Genomic DNA, 25,111 nt, shown 5'->3' with positions numbered 1-25,111 from the left:
TTCATGTGTTGGTTTCATCTTTCTCAACATGCGGAATCACTGCAAGAAAGTTGAAGCTGTCTAAACATAGAAAGATTCGCATTTATATTGCAAGTTTCATGAGGTCAGGATATCCCAAAGCACTTTATAAACAGTGAATTACATTTGAAGTGTAGTCGCTGTTGTAATGTAAAAAATGCAACCACCAATTTGTGCAGAACAAGCTCCCACATGCAGCAATGTGTTCATTGTTAGATATTCCGTTTTAGTGGTGTTGGTTGACGGGCGAATGTTGGCCAGGTAACCCAGGAGGAATTCCCCTTTTTAAATAGTATTGTGGGATCTTGATTTAAGGTTAAGGTTTGAGGGCGGCACGGTGGCGCAGTGGTTAGCACAGCTGCCTACGGCACTGAGGATCTGGGTTCGATCCCGATCCTGGGTCACTGTCTGTGTGGAGTGTTGCTCTGTTTCTCTGGTTCTAAATATGGCGGTCAATATGGTCGCCTTCCTTAATCCTAATTATGTTTGCTTTCGAGTCGCCAGGTATCTCTCAATACCGCCACAAGGTTCAAACCCGAATACTGATCAAAGAGCCAATACACCAGTTAGTTAGTTCAAGTCAATACTATTTATTTACACACACAGTAATATCTACTCATGCACAAAGAACTACAAACTAAACTTTCTCTAACGCTAATGCCTATACTTAGCTTCGGGTGCCCACTCAGTCAGAGGAACAATGGCCGTTGTTCGGATCTGAGGTTGTTGGGTTCAAAGAGATACAGGAGAACAGCTAAGGTCTTCCATTTGGTAGAGAGCGTTGACCTTGGACTTACTTGCTTCTGGTGCAGCTGGTGGACGGGTCTCTCCACTTTGAGAGCCAAGTCCAAGAGAGCGATTCTCTCTCGGGGGTTTCTTCTTATACCCAGAGGGGACTTTGCGCGCTTTTGGGCGGGCCTTAAACTTGGCCCCAATTAATTGGGCCGCATCTTGATCACTGGTATTGATCTTGACCAATAAAGGGGTGGGTGCCCTGTTGGCTGGGCGTGTCTTTGGTGGCCGTTGGCCTTGCTTTGTTTGCGCTTTCGGTTTGGGGAACTGGCGCCGGGATGTCTGGAGCTAGATTGGTTGCTTGAGTGTCTTTCCTTTGTTCCCGGAGATGGGCCATCAATATGTTAATTGACCTACAGTTTCAATTCCGTCTGGGAGCTGCCATCCAATACGCATACAGGCTCTGTGCATGCTTGCTTTCCTAACATTGTCCATAGTTCTCTCCATTCATTGCGAGCACCCATTTTGTATGCTGGAAGTGGCCATCCCAGATGGCTACAGAAGTCTGCACATTCTCCCCGTGTCTTACACCCCCACAACCTAAAGATGTGCAGATTAGGTGGATTGGCCACACTAAATTGCCCCTTAATTGGGAAAAAGAAATTGGGTACTCTAAATTTATTTTTTAAAAGTTGAGGGATTGATCAGAATGATGGCACCTCTGACAGTGTAACACACCCTCAGCACTGCGCTGGACTGTCAGCCTAGACTTTTTGCTCAAGTCAATGAAGTGCAGTTGAAGCCACGACCTTCTGACTCAGAGCTAAGACGTCATCCATCTTTATTTTTACCAAGTGATAGATCAGATAAACACTTCACAAAGCATCAAGTATGAGGTTGAAGCCCGGGCAAACAAGGCCTGAAAAGATAGATACAACAAAACCTGCATGAAGTGCCAACTTTAGACAATGAACAACATCCACAAAAACATTACCTCTGGCAAATCTCTAAACACAACAAATCATTGCCTAGCACTTATGGTGAATCCCCAGGCACTGCTCTGAGCTCCATTTCAACAGAACTACCATTACTATGCAGGAGATCTCCGGAGGAGTCTCGTGCAGAATTTAAAATACTTCCCCAAATCGTTTCCCCAAAATACCAGACAATAAAAACCTGCAAAAAATGGGAGTTGCCTCAGATTGTGGTATATTTACACTCTGCTGATAGGCTACTAGAGAAAAAGGATTGATTTCACTAAGGCAGTGCCTTAAAAAAGAATTAGTAGTAGCATTAATAAGCTGAGCACTTCAGTTTGGTGTTAGTATACTTAATGGAAAAACAAATACTGTTTCATACAAGGAACCAGCCTTTGCAGAATGTGGATAAGACCATAAGACATAGGAGCGGAGGTAAGGCCATTCGGCCTATCGAGTCCACTCCACCATTCAATCATGGCTGATTTCAACTCCATTTACCCGGTCTCTCTCCATAGCCCTTAATTCCTTGAGAAATCAAGAATTTATCGACTTCTGTCTTAAAGACACTCAACGTCCCGGCCTCCACCGCCCTCTGTGGCAATGAATTCCACAGACCCACGACTCTCTGGCTGAAGAAATTTCTCCTCATCTCTGTTCTAAAGTGACTCCCTTTTATTCTAAGGCTGTGCCCCCGGGTCCTAGTCTCCCCTGCTAATGGAAACAACTTCCCTACATCCACCCTATCTAAGCCATTCATTATCTTGTAAGTTTCTATTAGATCTCCCCTCAACCTCCTAAACTCCAATGAATATAATCCCAGGATCCTCAGACGTTCATCGTATGTTAGGCCTACCATTCCTGGGATCATCCATGTGAATCTCCGCTGGACCCGCTCCAGTGCCAGTATGTCCTTCCTGAGGTGTGGGGCCCAAAACTGCTCACAGTATTCTAAATGGGGCCTAACTAATGCCTTATAAAGCTTCAGAAGTACATCCCTGCTTTTATATTCCAAGCCTCTTGAGATGAATGACAACATTGCATTTGCTTTCTTAATTACGGACTCAACCTGCAAGTTTACCTTTAGAAAATCCTGGACTAGGACTCCCAAGTCCCATTGCACTTCAGCATTATGAATTTTGTCACCGTTTAGAAAATAGTCCATGCCTCTATTCTTTTTTCCAAAGTGCAAGACCTTGCACTTGCCCACGTTGAATTTCATCAGCCATTTCTTGGACCACTCTCCTAAACTGTCTAAATCTTTCTGCAGCCTCCCCACCTCCTCCATACTACCTGCCCCTCCACCTATCTTTGTATCATCGGCAAACTTAGCCAGAATGCCCCCAGTCCCGTCATCTAGATCGTTCATATATAAAGAGAACAGCTGTGGCCCCAACACTGAACCCTGCGGGACACCACTCGTCACCGGTTGCCATTCCGAAAAAGAACCTTTTATCCCAACTCTCTGCCTTCTGCCTGACAGCCAATTGTCAATCCATGTTAGTACCTTGCCTCGAATACCATGGGCCCTTATTTTACTCAGCAGTCTCCCGTGAGGCACCTTATCAAAGGCCTTTTGGAAGTCAAGATAGATAACATCCATTGGCTCTCCTTGGTATAAACTATTTGTTATCTCTTCAAAGAACTCTAACAGGTTTGTCAGGCACGACCTCCCCTTACTAAATCCATGCTGACTTGTCCTAATCCGACCCTGCACTTCCAAGAATTTAGGAATCTCACCCTTAACAATGGATTCTAGAATCTTGCCAACAACCGAGGTTAGGCTAATTGGCCTATAATTTTCCATCTTTTTCCTTGTTCCCTTCTTGAACAGGGGGGTTACAACAGCGATTTTCCAATCCTCTGGGACTTTCCCTGACTCCAGTGACTTTTGAAAGATCATAACTAACGCCTCCACTATTTCTTCAGCTATCTCCTTTAGAACTCTAGGATGTAGCCCATCTGGGCCCGGACATTTGTCAATTTTTAGACCTCTTAGTTTCTCTAGCACTTTCTCCTTTGTGATGGCTACCATATTCAACTCTGCCCCCTGACTCTCCGGAATTGTTGGGATATTACTCATGTCTTCTACTGTGAAGACTGACTTATTCAGTTCCTCAGTTATTTCCTTGTCTCCCATCACAAAATTACCAGCATCATTTTGGAGCGGCCCAATGTCAACTTTTGCCTCCCGTTTGTTTTTAATGTATTTAAAGAAACTTTTACTATCATTCCTAATCTTACTGGCTAGCCTACCTTCAAATTTGATCCTCTCTTCCCTTATTTCTCTCTTTGTTATCCTCTGTTTGTTTTTGTAGTCTTCCCAATCTTCTGACTTCCCACTACTCTTTGCCACATTATAGGCCTTCTCTTTTGCTTTGATGCATTCCCTAACTTCCTTTGTCAGCCATGGCTGCCTAATCCCCCCTCTGATAACCTTTCTTTTCTTTGGGATGAACCTCTGTACTGTGTCCTCAATTACTCCCAGAAACTCCTGCCATTGCTGTTCTACTTTCTTTCCCACTAGGCTCTGCTCCCAGTCGATTTTCGTCAGTTCCTCCCTCATGCCCCTGTAGTTACCTTTATTTAACCGTAACACCTTTACATCTGATTCTACCTTCTTTTTTTCAAATTGGAGATTGAATTCGACCATATTATGATCACTGCCTCCTAAGTGCTCCCTTACTTTAAGATCTTTAATCAAGTCTGGCTCATTACAGAACACTAAGTCCAGAATGGCCTGTTCCCTCGTGGGCTCCATCACAAGCTGTTCCAAAAAGCCCTCCTGTAAACATTCAATGAATTCCCTTTCCTTGGGTCCACTGGCAGCATTATTTACCCAGTCCACCTGCATATTGAAGTCCCCCATGATCACTGTGACCGTGCCTTTCTGACATGCACTTTCTATTTCGTGGTGCATTTTGTGCCCCCGGTCCTGACCACTGTTAGGAGGCCTGTACATAACTCCCATTATGGTTTTTTTGCCTTTGTGGTTCTCAACTCTACCCACACAGACTCCACATCTGACCCTATGTCGTTTAGTGCTATTGATTTAATTTCATTCCTAATTAAGGCAACCCCGCCCCCTCTGCCCACCTCTCTGTCTTTTCGATAGGTTGTGAATCCCTGGATGTTTAAATGCCAGTCCTGAACCCCCGCAACCACGTCTCTGTGATGCCTACCACATCATACCTGCCAGTCACAATCTGGGCCACAAGCTCATCTACCTTGTTCCGTACACTGCACGCATTTAAATATAGCACCTTTAATTCTCTATTGACCGTCCCTTTTTGTTTTCTTAGTGTGGTGGACCTTGGTTTACTGAGCCTTTCCATACACTGTGTCATATTTTGTGAGATGAGGACTATCGTAACCTCTCCCGAGTTCTGTCTTTTCGTGCTTTTTTGTATTCCTAAGCAGCTACGCTTCCCACTGATTACTTCACCTCTTGGTTCCCTGACTTTCCCTTCCCAAAGGAACCAAAGAAGTTACTTCATACCATATTTATGCTGTTCTTCGAAACAAAGCTGGTCTTCACTAAAACAGTCCTCTTCTTTCATTGAAGTGAATCTCATTGGAATTATCAAAGATCTCCAGCTCTTGGTACTGGTGTGTTACATGTACAACTGTCATTGGCTTTCAAAGGAAAAGACGTGCGTAGTACAGATCTGTGTAGTGCAGCTTATTCCTGGAGGTCTCATTACGACGTGAAAAATGTTGAATTGGTTGCAATATTGAATTATTGGTTTCTGCTGCAGCAGGTTGGTAGCCCCTAAAAGAAGTTGCCTTTCTGAGTGAATCTGAAATTGCAGAGGGCCATACGCTGCTTACCCCTTTGAGGGGGAGAGCTGACTGATGGTGATTTAACCAGAGAATCACCATACCTCAGGCGAGGTTGAGAAGGCAGGGCCTTCATGAATAGCTTCAGCAGGTACGGGAATTTACCCACGCTGTTGGCGTTGCTCTGCATCACGATCCAGCCGTACAACCAACTGCGCTAAACCAGCCCCTGTACTATGATATAGCCGATACACATTGTTCCTCACAGATAACATAATCACATCTCTCTTCCTGTCTCTGCTTCTTTTCTATTCTTTAATGCTACTGTCTGCTTCCATTCATGGTCCCTCTGGCTCTGTCATTTCTCTCTCTTCATGGCCATGTCATCCTCTGGGATTTTTACAGATATGGGGCGTCATTCTCCGACCCCCCGCCGGGTCGGAGAATGGCCGTTGGCCGCCGTGTATCCCGCCCCCGCCCCCGCCGAAGTCTCCGGTACCGGATATTCGGCGGGGGCGGGAATCGGGCCACGCCGGTTGGCGGGACCCCCCCGCTGGATTCTCCGGCCTGGATGGGCTGAAGTCCCGCCCAGGAATTGCCTGTCCCGCCGACGTAAATCAAACCTGGTATTTACCGGCGGGACCAGGCGGCGTGGGCGGGCTCCGGGGTCCTGGGGGGGGGGGGCGCGCGGGGCGATCTGACCCCGTGGGGTGCCCCCACGGTGGCCTGGCCCGCGATCGGGGCCCACCGATCCACGGGCGGGCCTGTGCCGTGGGGGCACTCTTTCCCTTCCGCCTCCGCTACAGCCTCCACCATGGCGGAAGCAGAAGAGACTCTCCCCACTGCGCATGCGCGGGAAACTGACAGCGGCCGCTGACGCTCCCGCGCATGCGCCGCATTTCCGCGCCAGCTGGCGGGGCAACAAACGCCATTTCCGCCAGCTGGCGGGGCGGAAATCCCTCCGGCGTCGGCCTAGCCCCTCAATGTTGGGGCTAGGCCACCAAAGATGCGGAGCATTCCGCACCTTTGGGCCGGCGCGATGCCCGTCTGATTGGCGCCGTCTTTGGCGCCAGTCGGCGGACATCCCGCCGTTGGGGGAGAATTTCGCCCATGGTCTGGATGGATTTTGTAGAACTTTGCAGCACAGGTTAATTTTATGCTCAAGTCAAGTTCGTCTTACAATGGTTTAACTCCCAGAGCTACAGGTGCCCTTCAGAATGTTGGCTAGGCAGGACAGCCGTTAGCCTGTTTGCTATTTCAGATTGTATTGAGACGAGGCGGGGGTGGTTGCGGTGGTGGTGGTGGTGGTGGTTGGTGGTGGGTGGGTGGGGGGGGGAGGGGAAGAGAGAAGAGACTGGCAGAATGGTGTTGCAATATAATAGAGAAGGTGACTGGGGGAGCAGACCCGAGGTGCTGTGATCAGGACAAAGCAAGAGGTTGGAGGGAGAGCAGAAGAGTGTAATTATTAATGGATGGCTCCAGCGCAGAGATGTAATATGAATCCAAAAGCCTTCTGCAATGCAAGCTTCAATGCTTCATGGCAAAGTAACATTATTAGAATTTTAAGATCATCGTGTAAATCAACTAAAACCTGCCGTCTTATTTTCAGTTTCAACTTTTGATCCATCTTCCCCCAGGTTTCACTGGTTTGTGAACTTGAACTCTGCAGTTGTCTTTGTGAGTATCGCCTATATTCAACAATCTATAGCCAAAAACCTGGGCTTCCTTATTCCGTTTGCATCCATACTGATGACCCTGCTGACCATTCACATGGTGCAGAACAGACTTATATACCGACCCAAATCAGGTGAGACAGTAATTAAATGGTAATTGTTAGCAACTGCTTATCCACTTTGACAATACTTTTCCTGAATGTATTATAATCAAACATTCTCAAGGTTTTTTTCAGACTAAAAAGGTTCTGGGAACATTTAATTTTAATTGAATGTATTTCCATTCTGTAACACTACTTCGAACCCAAGTGTTGACTTAGAACCTGAATTTTTAGGATGGCGGGGGCCATTTTACAGTCTAACGAGCATTGATTGGCATATTTTGGGACCTCCGCCCCTCACTCGGGAGGAAGTCCACACTTGGTGAGCCTCCAGCCATTCATGTTGCTCAGCAGCTCGCCAATCTCTCCAGGAACAGTGCTGCAGTGGCTGGAAGAGGCACTGCACAAAGATTCCTGAGCCTGCCATGTGCTCATGAGTGCAGAAATAGGAGAAGAGCGCAGATGGATGCGTGGCTTAAGAGTTGATGCAGGACGGAGGGTTTTAGATTCCTGGATCACTGGGATTGTTTCTGAGGAAGGTCGGACCTGTACAAGTGGGATGGTCTACATTTGGGTCAGAGCAGTACTAATGTCCTTGCCGGCGGGTTTGCTAATGCTGTTGGGAGGAGTTTAAACTAATTCGGCAGGAGGGGGCTGTTAGCAGAATAGTGACACAGCATAATACAGAAAAGCAATCACGTCAAAGGGAATACAGCAGTATTAAGTTTCAAGGGAATAAGGCAAGACTGGATGGCCTCTACTTTAATGCCAGGAGTAATACAGGTAAAACAGGTTAAAGACAAGGGTTGACATGGGGAATTGTGATATAGTAGCCATCAAAGAGACATTGGGTGGGATTCTCCCCTACCCGGCAGGGGTGAGGGGTCCCGGCGGGACGGAGTGGCATGTACCACTCCGGCGCAGGCCGCCCCAAAGGTGCGGAATCCTCAGCACCTTCAGGGACTAGGCCCACCCCGGAGTGGTTGGCGCCCCACCGGTCGGGGGGGAAAGGGGCTTGGCGCCACGCCAGCCGGGGCCGAAGGGACTCCGCCAGTCAGCGCGGGTCTGCGCATGCGCGGGAGCATCAGTGTCTGCTGAAGTCATCCCCGTGCATCTGCACATGGAGCCACGTCCGCACCGGGAATGGCGGATGACCATGGCCTCTGGTGCGGAAGGAACAGAGTGCCCCTACAGCACAGGCCCGCCCGTGGATCGGCGGGCCCCGACCGCGGGCCAGGCCACCGTGGGGGCACATCCTGGGGCCAGATCCCCCCGCATGAACCCCGGAGGCCGCCCGCGCCGCCAGGTCCCAAGATGATGCTGGTAATTTTGTGATGGGAGACAAGGAAATAGCTGAGGAACTAAATAAGTACTTTGCGTCAGTCTTCACAGTAGAAGACATGAGTAATATCCCAACAATTCCGGAGAGTCAGGGGACAGAGTTGAATATGGTAGCCATCACAAAGGAGAAAGTGCTAGAGAGACTAAGAGGTCTAAAAATTGATAAATCTCCGGGCCCAGATGGACTACATCCTAGCGTTCTAAAGGAGCTAGCTGAAGAAATAGTGGAGGCGTTAGTTATGATCTTTCAAAAGTCACTGGAGTCAGGGAAAGTCCCAGAGGATTGGAAAATCGCTGTTGTAACCCCCCTGTTCAAGAAGGGAACAAGGAAAAAGATGGAAAATTATAGGCCAATTAGCCTAACCTCGGTTGTTGGCAAGATTCTAGAATCCATTGTTAAGGATGAGATTTCTAAATTCTTGGAAGTGCAGGGTCAGATTAGGACAAGTCAGCATGGATTTAGTAAGGGGAGGTCGTGCCTGACAAACCTGTTAGAGTTCTTTGAAGAGATAACAAATAGGTTAGACCAAGGAGAGCCAATGGATGTTATCTATCTTGACTTCCAAAAGGCCTTTGATAAGGTGCCTCACGGGAGACTGCTGAGTAAAATAAGGGCCCATGGTATTCGAGGCAAGGTACTAACATGGATTGACGATTGGCTGTCAGGCAGAAGGCAGAGAGTTGGGATAAAAGGTTCTTTTTCAGAATGGCAACCAGTGACGAGTGGTGTCCCGCAGGGTTCAGTGTTGGGGCCACAGCTGTTCTCTTTATATATTAACGATCTAAATGACGGGACTGGGGGCATTCTGGCTAAGTTTGCCGATGATGCAAAGATAGCTGGAGGGGCAGGTAGTATGGAGGAGGTGGGGAGGCTGCAGAAAGATTTAGACAGTTTAGGAGAGTGGTCCAAGAAATGGCTGATGAAATTCAACGTGGGCAAGTGCGAGGTCTTGCACTTTGGAAAAAAGAATAGAGGCATGGACTATTTTCTAAACGATGACAAAATTCATAATGCTGAAGTGCAAAGGGACTTGGGAGTCCTAGTCCAGGATTCTCTAAAGGTAAACTTGCAGGTTGATCCGTAATTAAGAAAGCAAATGCAATGTTATCATTCATCTCAAGAGGCTTGGAATATAAAATCAGGGATGTACTTCTGAAGCTTTATAAAGCATTAGTTAGGCCCCATTTAGAATACTGTGAGCAATTTTGGGCCCCACACCTCAGGAAGGACATACTGGCACTGGAGCGGGTCCAGCGGAGATTCACACGGATGATCCCAGGGATGGTAGGCCTAACATGCGATGAACGTCTGAGGATCCTGGGATTATATTCATTGGAGTTTAGGAGGTTGGGGGGAGATCTAATAGAAACTTACAAGATAATGAATGGCTTAGATAGGGTGGATGTAGGGAAGTTGTTTCCATTAGCAGGGGAGACTAGGACCCGGGGGCACAGCCTTAGAAGAAAAGGGAGTCACTTTAGAACAGAGATGAGGAGAAATTTCTTCAGCCAGAGAGTGGTGGGTCTGTGGAATTCATTGCCACAGAGGGCGGTGGAAGCCAGGACGTTGAGTGTCTTTAAGACAGAAGTTGATAAATTCTTGATTTCTCGAGGAATTAAGGGCTATGGAGAGAGAGCGGGTAAATGGAGTTGAAATCAGCCATGATTGAATGGTGGAGTGGACTCGATGGGCCGAATGGCCTTACTTCCGCTCCTATGTCTTATGGTCTTATGGTCCCGCCAGTAAGGGACCAACTCCAATTTACGGCGGTGGGACTGGCTACAGGCCGGCGGGACTTCGGCCCATCGCGGGCTGGAGAATTCGGGCGGCCCCGGCGCCCATTGAGTCGCGCCGGACCCCGCCATTCTCCGAGGCTGGCGGTGCGACTCACGCCACGCCGGTTTTTGGGAGGTGGGAGAATTCGGAGGCCGTTGAGTGCGGGATTCACGCCGACCCCAGGCGATTCTCCGACCCGGCGGGAGGGCGGAGAATCCCGCCCATTGTTTTTTTTTTTATAAATGTTTTTATTAGGTTTTTCAACAAAGTATCTTTACCGTTATGTACATGGAATAAGAAATATACATATATATAGAAGCGAAGGACACACCCAAACATACCAAAAAAAAAGTATTAATAAAAAATAAAATAAAAAATAAAATAGAATAACTGGTAGGGTATTGTGCACCAGTTCAACAGCAGCAACTCTGTACAACTTACCTGGACACTGTGTTTCAGGAGGCAGTCACACCTGTCAGAGTAAGTAGTTTAAATCCTGCCAGTGGCCAGGGACAACAGGGTGTGACTGCAAGTCAGGCAGGTAAAGGGAACCAGCAGTCAGGAACTCAGGAGCCTCAGCCCTTGACCCTGTCCAACAGGTATGAGGCACTTGCTCCCTGTGTGGATGGCGAACAGGGTTGCAGGAAGGATGAGTCAGCTGACCAAGGCACCATGGTTCAGCAGGCCATTCAAGGGGAGGGAGTAAATAGGCAAGTTGTAGTTGTAGGGGATTCTATTATCAGGGGGATAGATAGTATCCTTTGTGAGCAGGATAAAGAGTCTCGCATGGTATGTTGCCTGCCCGGTGCTAGGGTGCGGGACATCTCTGACCGGCTTGAAAGGATACTGGAGAGGGAGGGGGAGGATCCAGTTGTTGTGGTCCATGTCGGTACCAACAACATAGGCAAGTCTAGGAAAGAGGACCTGTTTAGAGATTATAAAGAGCTAGGATTCAAATTAAAAAACAGGTCCTCAAGGGTCATAATCTCCGGATTACTGCCCGAGCCACGTGCAAATTGGCATAGGGAGGCAAGAATAAGGGAAGTTCACACATGGCTCAAAGAGTAGTGTGGGAATGAGGGGTTCCTTTTCATGGGACACTGGCATCAGTTTTGGGACAGGGGGTACCAACACCGTTGGGATGGTCTCCACCTGAACCGAGCTGGGACCAGTGTTCTGGCGAAAAGAGTAAATAGGGTGGTCAATAGGACTTTAAACTAAAGATTGGGGGGGGAAGGGAAAGTCAGGGAACCAAGAGGTGAAGTAATCAGCGGGGAGCGTAGCTGCTTAGGAATACAAAAAAACACGAACAGACAAAACCCAAGAGTGGTTACGATTGTCCCCATCCCACAAAATATGACACAGTGTATGGAAAGGCTCAGTAAACCATGGTCCACCACACTAAGAAAACAAAAAGGGACGGTCAATAGAGAATTAAAGGTGCTATATTTAAATGCGCGCAGTGTACGAAACAAGGTAGATGAGCTTGTGGCCCAGATTGTGACTGGCAGGTATGATGTGGTAGGCATCACAGAGACATGGTTGCAGGGGGTTCAGGACTGGCATTTAAACATCCAGGGATTCACAACCTATCAAAAAGACAGAGAGGTGGGCAGAGGGGGCGGGGTTGCCTTGTTAATTAGGAATGAAATTAAATCAATAGCACTAAACGACATAGGGTCAGATGATGTGGAGTCTGTGTGGGTAGAGTTGAGGAACCACAAAGGCAAAAAAAACATGATGGGAGTTATGTACAGGCCTCCTAACAGTGGTCAGGACCGGGGGCACAAAATGCACCATGAAATAGAAAGTGCATGTCAGAAAGGCAAGGTCACAGTGATCATGGGGGACTTCAATATGCAGGTGGACTGGGTAAATAATGCTGCCAGTGGACCCAAGGAAAGGAAATTCATTGAATGTTTACAGGAGGGCTTTTTGGAACAGCTTGTGATGGAGCCCACGAGGGAACAGGCCATTCTGGACTTAGTGTTATGTAATGAGCCAGACTTGATTAAAGATCTTAAAGTAAGGGAGCACTTAGGAGGCAGTGATCATAATATGGTCGAATTCAATCTCCAATTTGAAAGAAAGAAGGTAGAATCAGATGTAAAGGTGTTACAGTTAAATAAAGGTAACTACAGGGGCATGAGGGAGGAACTGACGAAAATCGACTGGGAGCAGAGCCTAGTGGGAAAGACAGTAGAACAGCAATGGCAGGAGTTTCTGGGAGTAATTGAGGACACAGTACAGAGGTTCCCAAAGAAAAGAAAGGTTATCAGAGGGGGGAGTAGGCAGCCATGGCTGACAAAGGAAGTTAGGGAATGCATCAAAGCAAAAGAGAAGGCCTATAATGTGGCAAAGAGTAGTGGGAAGTCAGAAGATTGGGAAGACTACAAAAACAAACAGAGGATAACAAAGAGAGAAATAAGGAAAGAGAGGATCAAATTTGAAGGTAGGCAAGCCAGTAACATTAGGAATGATAGTAAAAGTTTCTTTAAATACATTAAAAACAAACGGGAGGCAAAAGTTGACATTGGGCCACTCCATAATGATGCTGGTAATTTTGTGATGGGAGACAAGGAAATAGCTGAGGAACTGAATAAGTCAGTCTTCACAGTAGAAGACATGAGCAATATCCCAACAATTCCGGAGAGTCAGGGGGCAGAGTTGAATATGGTAGCCATCACAAAGGAGAAAGTGCTAGAGAAACTAAGAGGTCTAAAAATTGATAAATCTCCGGGCCCAGATGGACTACATCCTAGAGTTCTAAAGGAGCTAGCTGAAGAAATAGTGGAGGTGTTAGTTATGATCTTTCAAAAGTCACTGGAGTCAGGGAAAGTCCCAGAGGATTGGAAAATCGCTGTTGTAACCCCTCTGTTCAAGAAGGGAACAAGGAAAAAGATGGAAAATTATAGGCCAATTAGCCTAACCTCGGTTGTTGGCAAGATTCTAGAATCCATTGTTAAGGATGAGATTTCTAAATTCTTGGAAGTGCAGGGTCAGATTAGGACAAGTCAGCATGGATTTAGTAAGGGGAGGTCATGCCTGACAAACCTGTTAGAGTTCTTTGAAGAGATAACAAATAGGTTAGACCAAGGAGAGCCAATGGATGTTATCTATCTTGACTTCCAAAAGGCCTTTGATAAGGTGCCTCACAGGAGACTGCTGAGTAAAATAAGGGCCCATGGTATTCAAGGCAAGGTACTAACATGATTGACGATTGCCTGTCAGGCAGAAGGCAGAGAGTTGGGATAAAAGGTTCTTTTTCGGAATGGCAACCGGTGACGAGTGGTGTCCCGCAGGGTTCAGTGTTGGGGCCACAGCTGTTCTCTTTATATATTAACGATCTAGATGACGGGACTGGGGGCATTCTGGCTAAGTTTGCCGATGATACAAAGATAGGTGGAGGGGCAAGTAGTATGGAGGAGGTGGGGAGGCTGCAGAAAGATTTAGACAGTTTAGGAGAGTGGTCCAAGAAATGGCTGATGAAATTCAACGTGGGCAAGTGCGAGGTCTTGCACTTTGGAAAAAAGAATAGAGGCATGGACTATTTTCTAAACGGTGACAAAATTCATAATGCTGAAATGCAAAGGGACTTGGGAGTCCTAGTCCAGGATTCTCTAAAGGTAAACTTGCAGGTTGAGTCCGTAATTAAGAAAGCAAATGCAATGTTGTCATTCATCTCAAGAGGCTTGGAATATAAAAGCAGGGATGTACTTCTGAAGCTTTATAAGACATTAGTTAGGCCCCATTTAGAATACTGTGAGCAGTTTTGGGCCCCACACCTCAGGAAGGACATACTGGCACTGGAGTGGGTCCAGCGGAGATTCACACGGATGATCCCAGGAATGGTAGGCCTAACATACTATGAACGTCTGAGGACCCTGGGATTATATTCATTGGAGTTTAGGAGGTTGAGGGGAGATCTAATAGAAACTTACAAGATAATGAATGGCTTAGATAGGGTGGATATAGGGAAGTTGTTTCCATTGGCAGGGGAGACTAGGACCCGGGGGCACAGCCTTAGAATAAAAGGGAGTCACTTTAGAACAGAGATGAGGAGAAATTTCTTCAGCCAGAGAGTGGTGGGTCTGTGGAATTCATTGCCACAGAGGGCGGTGGAGGCCGGGACGTTGAGTGTCTTTAAGACAGAAGTTGATAAATTCTTGATTTCTCGAGGAATTAAGGGCTATGGAGAGAGAGCGGGTAAATGGAGTTGAAATCAGCCATGATTGAATGGTGGAGTGGACTCGATGGGCCGAATGGCCTTCCTTCCGCTCCTATGTCTTATGGTCTAACTGGCAAAATTATTTACAACACATAAGTAGGCGACTGTTTGTGGGGGGGGAGGGAGCGGGGGCGGTGGAGACTGGGGAGGTAAATATACATTTGGGTGCCGGAGAAACAATTACAGTGGGCAATACTCGAATGGGTCTGGAGTTGGTGTTGTCACTTGCTTCTCCTGGATGGATCTCGCTGCTGTTGTCGTCTCGCGCTCACCTGCGCTTCAGCCTTTCCTCCCGTCCTTCGCCTGTATTCTCCTTGTTCTCTGTTCCTGGAGATGCCCTGTTCATTATTGTATCCCGTGCCCTCCTGCTGGCTGTCATTTCTCTGCCTTCCCCCCACCTCCGTGGTTCTCCTCTCTCGTTCCCTGTACCTTCTCTCCTCCCCCCCTCCCCCTCCTGTGGTTCGCCTTTCTTTCCTCTTCGGTTTAGCTGTCCGTCCCCCCACCCACCCCCCCCTCCCCCCCCTCCCAGTCTACCCCTCCCTCTCATGCTTTGGATACTTTCACCTGATTCTTGGTTACCGGGCTATTCTTCTGCTTGTTCGTTGGCCACAAACAGGTCCCGGAACAATTGGGTGAATGGCTCCCACATTCTGTGGAACAGCCAGTCTGCTGCTTTGGGTGGTGTTGCTGACCGCCAGCTGAACAGGATTCTACGGCGGGCGATCAGGGAGGCAAAGGCAAGGGCGTCCGCCCTCCTCCACAGGAATAGATCTGGCTGGTCTGAAACCCCGAAGACCGCGACTTTTGGGCATGACTCCACCCTCACCCCCACCATTTCGGACATTGCCTCGAAGAAGGCTGTCCAGTACCCCGTGTGGTAGTAGAGGTATTACGGTACCTGGTAATGCTGGAACACCATTGGTAGAAACTGTATGCTTCCTATTGGTCAAGATGTATGGTAGCTCCGCCTTGCTAGGCGGGGTACAAGAGCCCGTGCCGCCCCAGCAGCCTTCATTCTGTACCTGAGCTGCTGGGGGAAACATCTAGCTTATTAAAGCCTTCAGTTGGACTACAACCTCGCTTTAATGGTCATTGATCGTGCATCAATTTAATAAGCTAGTTTTAAAAAGGATGGAGCTCCGAATCAAGCCGGAGTGTCTGCAACTCAGCCCCCACACGGCAAACTCTGCATCAGTCTTCAAGCACTGGCTGGCGTGCTTTAAAGGATATCTCGGGACGGCCGAAAACACACCCACGGGAGAACAGAAAATGCAAGTCCTGAACTCCAGAGTGAGCCGGAGATTTACACCCTCATCGAGGAAGCGGAAGACTTCGATGCAGCCATAGAGCTACTAAAAAGACATTATATGCGCCCGGTAAACCAGGTCTATGCCCGACATCTGCTAGCAACGAGGCGACAAATCCCTGGGGAATCGCTGGATGAATTCTAGCATGCACTCCTGGTGTTGGGGAGAAACTGCAGCGGCCCGGAAGTTTCGGCGAGCGAATACACTGAACTCTTGGTCCAGGACGCTTTCGTGGCAGGTATGCTATCCTCCCAAATCCGCCAGCGATTGCTAGAAAAAGACACTCTAGGTCTCAAGGAGGCACGGGCCCTTATAGGCTCCCTGGATGTGGCCTCCAGAAACGCCCGCGCTTACGTTCCCGACCGCGCAGCAGCCCCCTGGGCAGCGTGGAACCCCTCCGCAGCCGACCCCGAGACATCCCCCATCCCCCCACAAGCTTGTGCTGCAAGGCGGCCTGGCAACCCCAGGGGGCCCCGCTGCTACTTTTGCGGGCAGGCCAAGCACCCCCGCCAGCGCTGCTCGGCCCGCGCATCCACCTGCAAGGGATGCGGTAAAAAGGGCCATTTTGTGGTGGTATGCCAGGCCCGTGCGGTTGCCGCGGTCTCCGGCGGCGAATGCAGACCGCCACCACAAACCGCTCCACGGTCACCATGCGGCCAGTGGGCGCCGCCATCTTCCTACTCCCGGGCCACGTGCGGCCCTCGGGCACCGCCATCTTGTCCCGCGGACGCCACGTTAGAGGGATGGGCGCTGCCATTTTGTGCACCCCCAGCCATGTGCGACCAATGGGAGCCGCCATCTTGGATGAACCCCCAGGACCCCAGCTCGGCTGACCACACACTGCCCGAAGAGAACACTCAACTGCTGCGATTAGCCTCGGTGACTCTGGATCAGTCCCGGCCTCGAACACTCTCAACTGCAACAACGACTGTATTTATCAACGGGCACGAGACATCCTGCCTAATCGACTCTGGGAGCACGGAGAGCTTCATACACCCCAAAACGGAAGGCGCTGTTCTCTCCTCTCCGCTGGCAGGAAGTCCTCCCGGATGCCCTCCACTCCATCCGGTCACTGCTTTGTACCACAACCAACCAGACACCTCACAAACGTTTCCTTGTATTCCCCAGGAAGTCCTCCTCTGAGACCTCGCTCCTGACCAGGCTGGCAGCACCCAGACCCATCCTGCTCCGAAAACATGTGCGGGCGTGTTGATTTCCAAATTTCTTTCTCCGTCAGTCTGGCCTCAATAAAAGTCGAGGTGGATTTGCAAGTAAAAAGAAGTTATTTTATTCAGCTTGCAAGCTACCTAGTCCACAGTGATACAGACAACATGTTGCTGTCTGCAGTCCCGGGAACTAAGTGAAGGTCCCAGACAAAGAGATCAGTACTCATACATTCAAATGGCATCAAGTTTCACATACTCGACACCCATAGGTCATCCTATGTCCCTCCTGACTTGTTTGATCTATTCTGATTGGCTCACTTCCAATCCCTTTCTCCGGCCCCTATCAATGCAGCATCACTCTCATAGACACACCTCTTCCTGCTTTTTCCATGCGGTCTCAAATCCCTTTGTCTCTACCTGCCAGAATCAAAGTGACTTATTTCTACATTACATTAACTAATATCTCTAAAGTAACTATTTTATATCACATTCGTCATTCCCTCCTTTTATCATTCCATGATAACCGAACTATCCAATCCATAGCTACGGTTCCTCATCTAAAAAGATCCGTCGCTGCATTTCCAATTCCTGTCTTAGCCCCCCTTCATCTGCCTCACCCTCATGGATTTTAACAGTTAAATTTTTTTTTTGCGGTGATTGGGGCGGTGATCTGATCCAGTGCACCCGCATTCTACCCATCACACATTTAAGGATGGCCAGGCCCACAAAGATGCAGCCGATAGCTACCACTAGATACATGGCCATATTTATCAACCAGTCCTTCCATCCTCCAAATCCCCAGTTACCCCAAGAGCCAGGATCCTGCATCCCGTCCAAGTGATCCCGTATGCGATCCATAAATTTAGTGATGTTAGCGGTCAAGTCCTGAACTCCCATGATACACTTGCCCTGTACTATGGCGCATACCCCACCCTCACGGGCTAGAAGATAGTCAAGAGCATACCAGTTCTGCATTGCAAACAACCGTAGCTGAGACAACTCCTTGGTTATTGCCCCGAGGGCTCCCAAGGTTTCATTTCCCAAGATGGTAAGGCCGCAAATAAAATAATTCCAATCACTGACAGCCAAGGAACCCCCCACACCTCCCAGTGTCAATACGCTCAGAATGCCCCACCCGGCTGAGTGGCCCCGGTTGGGTGCAAGAGGTTTTTTCCAGTTCTCGCAAAATTCAGCAGAGACTGCCCGGCATGCTAACTGATTATGCAGGTTCTACGCCGAAGGGTAGGGGACTGTGGTAGGGACTAGAGTCCCTATAGCAATTCGGCGGGGAAATGGGGGTGACAAAACGTTGGTCGCTGTACCATTAAATAAAAAGTAGTATCCTTGTTCCGTGTGCAGGCTAGCATCACAATCAGCATATCGGTTGCGTAAGGACCCCCCAGTAGCCCAGTTTATCCAACTTTGAAATGCCCATTCGGGCCGCCCAGCAATGCGGAAAGCCCTAGTCCCAACAGTGATATGAGAGACATTCTCCCAGCCACAGAGGAGCTGGAGGCCGGCGTTCAATGGAACGCAAGTGGTGTTGTAACAAACGCATTGGCCAGACGCCTGGGTGATATGGCACCTCCTGTCCGTACAGGTGAGAAACAGACATGTTATATTTGTGTCCACCTCTACCAGCAAACAGCCATATCCTTCACTGCTGAAGCAATTCTCGTACGACCGGGAATCCCTATTGGGAGTGAAGTGGCTAGGTATATACGCCCTCCACCGTCGCAGCCTATCGTACTGTGAATGGGAATTATCCCGAGGAAGGGGAAGGCAAATAGCCGGTGGTGCTGAACCCGGATCGTAAGGAAGAGTGACCTGATCGGGCAGTGGTTTGGAATGCTGACAATGAACCACCGTTTGGGGAGTGCCCCAAAGCGGTGAAACAGAAAATAACCTAGACACCGCTGCGGGGTTTGGGTAGCAGACAACCCGTCCCTGGCCATACAAGCGGTGGTAAATCTGGTAGAAGAGATTCATACTACCCGGGTTTTCCTCAGTTTGGCCTTTAATTAACTTAAGTGTATCTCCCGGTAACCTACGTTCTAGCTGTACTTCTCTTCTCATACGCCCCGTCCTCTCTCTAGTCCCTTTCTCTTTCTCATAGCCTCTTCCTACACTCTTCTGACAGCCTGATTTTACCTTTATTGTACCAATCTTAACACATCCAAAATCGAATTTACATGTATTCCGAAAACAAGGCAATGTCCATATAATGTTCCCTTCCCATCGCCGGGACCGGTGCAACTGCTTCATGACTCCTGCATTCTCCTTAACTTTGATGACCTTCCATGAGTCGATACCATGTCCTCGTATATGGGGGCAGCGAAGAACATCACCTTTGCAGAGGTGATGTAACCTTGTAGATTGGTTGGGGCTACACAGATACATAATATTCCCCTTTTCCATGTCCATCGCCAATAACATGCCAAGCGAAGTGAGGCCAAATATCAGACAGACGATGCGTAGCCACTCCATCATGCTCCACACCTGTAAAATAGCACTGGAGAAGGGAGGCAGGTTAGTATCCGACCTTTTACAGTAGTGGAGATGGACTCAATTTACAGTGATGTAGGTGGACCCAAGCACTTCGCCCCTCCACTTTAACTGCTGTGGGGGTGGTAAGGAGAACTTGGAAGGGCCCGTCCCATCGCGGCTCCGACCCCTTCCTAGTCCAATTTTTGACCATGACATAACTACCGGGCTGGACTGAAAGTGAGCTAGGTACTGGGGGCAATGGCTGGTGAGCCGCGCGGACCTGGCCATGGAGTTCCTTGAGCACTTGCGTGAGGGCTAGAACATAGGTGGTAATTTCTTCAGTCATCTGATGAAACTGAACCAGTCTGGGAACCTGCAGGCTCCAGGGAGTTCTAAGAGGCCTGCCATAAAGAATCTCGGCGGGAGAGAGCCGGGCCGGTCCCGCAGGTGTAACCCGCAGCTGGAAGAGGGCAACGGGGAACAACTTAAGCCATGTCAGTCCCGTGTCTGCTCTTAATTTAGCCAATTTAGTTTTGAGGGTCTGATTGTGTCTCTCAACCAACCCGGCCGCCTGCGGTCTGTAAGCACAGTGTAACTGCTGGCGTATGCCCAACTGGGAGCAAAACTCCTTGTTAATTTGTCCAATAAAATGAGGCCCATTATCAGAACTTAACTGAGCTGGTATACCGTACCGGGGAATGATTTCCCTCATCAAGACTTTAACCACAGTAGCAGCTTTATTATCGATAGTCGGATACGCCTCAACCCATCTGCTGAACACATCCACAATGACCAAAACATATTTATAACATTGACATCTTTCCAACTCAATGTAATCCATTTGGAGCGTCTCAAAGGGACCACTGGGCAACGGGGTTTGCCCCTTCCCACAAGGGATACCTTTTCCGGTGTTATATTGCTGACAAATCAAACACCGATTACTGATACTTTGGGCCAACCCCTGCATTTTAGGGTGCCACCAACAAATCACTAGTCCCTCGAGCCCCACAATGAGTTGCAAAGTGTACACATTCAATGACCCATAAAGCCAGCACATCAGACATACAAGTCTGATGTGCAGGCGTGGTCCATAAAGAGGAAACAGAATCATATGTACAACCTAACCGTTTCCACATTTGTTTATCACTCTCAGGAGCGTCCTCCTGTAACCTTATGACGTCTTGGATGGTTGGCATTGACTTGTCAGAAGCAGACATATTTATAGTAGATCGTTTAGTCTGACTTAACATCTTAGGCACCATCACTTGCTGAATTTGCGCGGCTGTTCGCGCTGCACAATCTGCTCGTTCATTACCAACGTCAACTGGGGTTGTACCATTCGTGTGGGCAGCGCATTTAATAACGGAAATCTGCGCGGGCATAAGGAGGGCCTGCAGTAGGTCATTAACTAAACCCCGGTGGGATATTTGACCACACATAATCATGTCAGGTTGTTCTGACGAAATGTCACTCAAATCGCCCCTTATTGTGGTAGTTTCCTGAATCAAGGCTAAACAGTCGTGGCCAGGTGCGTCTTCATGGACAGGGGGACCACTAAGATAACAGGCTGGATTGATAGTGGTACAGTATTTAAATGTCAGACGTGGATTGTTCAAAAGGTATATCTCATACCTATTCTGACGAGCTGCGGTAAGATGCTGAGTCTGCAGTTGCCTCAGTAGTGCGATGACCGAGTGGGAGCTATACCCCGTAATATCCTGTTGGAGGGTGAGAGCGTGTAATGGCTATGCGATGGCATTGATTGAACGTAAATCCTGTACTAATCGGTACTGGTCTGGTTTGGCTGGTTTAGGCACAGCAAGTATGGGGGTGTTACATTCTGATTGGCAAGGGACCAAAATACCCTGTTTCAACAGCTCTTGAATTAATTTATCTATTGATGGAGCAGCTTGAGATTTCAGGGGGTATTGTCGAATGGAAGGTAGCTTTATATGATCCTTAATCATCACCTTAATAGGTGTAACATTTGTCTTTCCCACTTGTGATGGGTATTCCGCCCAGACCTGTGGATTGACATATTCCAACACATCATGTCCCCTGTGATGCTGCAGTCGAGTGTTAATCGTTTCAGGGACCTCAAAATATTTTATGATAGTGCCGTCCGGCATGACTTGAAGTGCGTAGTCTGTTGGATCCGAATGATCCACTGCCCTCCTGACCATTCGCCCCATATCCCTGGCATGGTACTGGTCATGGGCCTGACGTGTAATATGAGGGCTTACCGAAGCTGACTGTGGCCATAAATGTGGTGATATTGTAACAAAATCGGCTGTACCTTCTTTTCCCGTGACTGTGGCTGTAACCTTGACTGGCCATTCGGTCTCAAGTAATGGCCGGTATTTGTCCTCCAACTCCCTGTTTCGTCCAGTTCTGTCATAGGCCAGGGTAACGTGATGCAGTGACTGTTCAATGTCTAACGTCCACCACTGGGGGGTGATAGAAATATAGCACTGTTGTCTCATCCTCCATGATGTAACCGTTACCCCCTCATCTCCACATTCTAGCTGTAGCTGGAAGATACACAGTAAATCTCGGGCCAACAAGTTACAGTCCAATCCAGGAGTCACTACAAACTGATGATCTGCAAACCTATTCTCGTAAGTGACTGTCACAGGTTCAGAAATAGGATACTCACACACCTGTCCTTGGAACCCTGACAATTGCTGCGTGTGGTCGGATAATGGTAATTTAAGTGCTGATTGCACAGAAGACATGGCTGCCCCGTCCTCTTCTTCCAGTAGACCAATGGCCCCTCAGAGGGGGCTGCGGTTGTAGAGCTATTGATTCGTTCGGTGGGCCATAAAAAGGGGGTGAGGGTCCCTTTGGGTGGGTTTGGTATCCTCCTCTTCGCTGATCCACCCACCCAAAGTCACTATATTGGGGCTCCTGCTGGTAAACTACCATTTCTGCCGCTTGTTGGGGTCGCAGATCATCCTTTTTCATTACATACTCAGTCTTAACCTTTGTAACTGAGCCTCCTTCTTGGCCTACACCCTCCTTCCAGTAAAATCTGACTGCCCTTGCCATCTGGGAAGGGTCGTTCTCTGTCCAATTCATGTTATTACATTTCACAGCAGTAACCACAGAAGGTGGTAGGCAATGCATTAACATAGCACAGTATTGAGGGGAATTCTGACCATTTTGATACAGCAAATCGCCTGACTGTCCCCGGTAGATTTCATTAAAACGCTCCAGAAATTCCTCTGGCTCTTCAGTCTTCTTAGGTTTTAGGTCTAAGATAACAGAAAGATTTATGGGCCTTTGAAATGTGCTATTCAACGCATTCAAGATCTGTGTCCTATCATCGTCTAACGCATAGGCCTGCTGGAGTGCGGCATGACTAGCATAATTCAGGTGGTTAAGATAATTGCAGTACTCTGCTGGGGTTAAAATCTGCTGGACTAGGGCCCAGAGGTCCCTTGAATCAGCTTGATAAATTGAGATGGTAGTTCTCAAGGAATCCATGAAGGCAGCAGGAGATTTTTTCTATCTGGGATTGTAGACATAATAGCCATCATCTCACTGGGTGTCCATGGGAAGTAAACGTCTATCGTGGGGTTCGCTCCCGCAGTCACTGGGTCGGGGTTTCGCATCTTCCTAATCGGTAACTGTCTCCGAATGTCACCAGGGGGCACTCTAGCTATTTCCCCTGGTTGTTCCAAGACTTCAACGTCTCTCCCTGTCACTAGGGGGAGTTCTTTCTCTTCAAAAGAAGTTGTTTCAGCTTCCTTTGTTCCCGAATCTTGTGGTTTCTGCTTAGTTTGGAGAGACTTAGGTGATATGCTTACTTTTCCAAATTATTGAATTTTTCTTTTTCTGTCAATTCCAGGCCAGCCATTGAACTACGTAGCTCATCTCTTGTTTGACCCGCGCCTTTCCTCTACTTGCGCTTTTTTTTTAAAACTTAAAAATGTTTGAAAATTCAAATTGAATTACTGCAACTTGCAAGCTTAGCTCTGATCTCAACTCAGAACTAAATTTACAATTTGCTTAACACAAACTTGTATAACATTTACAACTTAATTATTTCTTTATCTTAACAATTTTTCTTTTATCAAGTTTTTTTTTTTACATACACATAAGTATTAGCAAAATCAACTATCATCTCCAGATTGACACTTTTTAAAATGGTGTCCATGATCTTCTTTAAGTTTCTATTAATCTCCAGATAAAATGAGATAAACCTTATTTCAAGTAAGTAAAACTTAAGATTCTGGCAATTTCAATCAATTGCTTTCGAAAATAATAACTTTTATCAAAGAGGTGGAGAAACCCACTGGTTTCCTTTAATTAATTCAAAACGTAACTTTGCTGGTGTTCACTGACTCAAAGGAAAGGTATCCGATTACACTAGCGACTGGTGCTGTTATCTCAAGGCCTGAGTGAGAAGCACTGTCTGTCTTTAACTTTGCCGGCTGCTGTTAACCCTTTGAGAGACTTCTGCTTCAACCAATATGCAGCATTCCCCACAATCTCAACGAGCCCTCGGAACTGCGTTTTTCGCCAATACAGTCCAAGGAGACAATTTTAGCTTAATCAACTATATATTTAAAACACTCACACATAGAGTTGAACCATCTTCAGATTTAAAAACAGTTATACTGGACTGAACCTTCAGTACTGAAGTCCCATCAGCCCCTGAACCCATATAATAGACTGAACCTTCATTACTGAAGTCCCATCAGCCCCTGAACCCATATAATAGACTGAACCTTCATTACTGAAGTCCCATCAGCCCCTGAACCCATATAATAGACTGAACCTTCATTACTGAAGTCCCATCAGCCTCTGAACCCTTATACTTGGAATTGAATCATCATTTGAGATGTCACATCAACCCAAAACCCTAACCCAAGCCGAAACAACAATATGAAATCCCATCAATTAAATTGCTAATCCCCAGACTGACCTGTGATTTCGTCGAGGCGGTCTTTCTGTGCCAACCGCGAGTGACCAGACTAATCAGACGATAAGAAGAGGGGAACAATCAATGCGCGGTCGTTTTCCAGTTCTACATTGAGGGCCCTTTGTTCCCCATCCTCCTGTTCATAATCAGTCTAATTCTGATTTCGCAGTTGGATCAGGATCGCCCTGAGAAATCCCGGGTTTCGGCACCAAATGTTGATTTCCAAATTTCTTTCTCCGTCAGTCTGGCCTCAATAAAAGTCGAGATGGATTTGCAAGTAAAAAGAAGTTATTTTATTCAGCTTGCAAGCTACCTAGTCCACAGTGATACAGACAACATGTTGCTGTCTGCAGTCCCGGGAACTAAGTGAAGGTCCCAGACAAAGAGATCAGTACTCATACATTCAAATGGCATCAAGTTTCACATACTCGACACCCATAGGTCATCCTATGTCCCTCCTGACTTGTTTGATCTATTCTGATTGGCTCACTTCCAATCCCTTTCTCCGGCCCCTATCAATGCGGAATCACTCTCATAGACACACCTCTTCCTGCTTTTTCCATGCGGTCTCAAATCCCTTTGTCTCTACCTGCCAGA

General features: G+C 47.8%; 1 protein-coding gene across 2 annotated transcripts in view; it reads left to right on the top strand.

Moving 5' to 3' along the window:
• Positions 1-25,111, top strand: part of slc15a5 (solute carrier family 15 member 5) — a 66,801-nt gene that overhangs the window by 5,279 nt on the left and 36,411 nt on the right. The window contains exons 3-4 of one of the 2 annotated variants that reach the window (XM_072471726.1): positions 7,145-7,314; positions 22,113-22,205. In XM_072471726.1, the coding sequence (XP_072327827.1) occupies positions 7,145-7,314; positions 22,113-22,205 (263 nt within the window). The remainder of the gene's footprint in view (positions 1-7,144; positions 7,315-22,112; positions 22,206-25,111) is intronic. The other variant, XM_072471727.1, reaches the window with a different exon arrangement.

The sequence above is a fragment of the Scyliorhinus torazame genome, chromosome 13 (genome assembly GCF_047496885.1).
Source record: "Scyliorhinus torazame isolate Kashiwa2021f chromosome 13, sScyTor2.1, whole genome shotgun sequence".
In the NCBI taxonomy this organism is placed as follows: Eukaryota; Metazoa; Chordata; class Chondrichthyes; order Carcharhiniformes; family Scyliorhinidae; genus Scyliorhinus; species Scyliorhinus torazame.
This window is presented reverse-complemented; position numbering and strand designations above follow the sequence as displayed.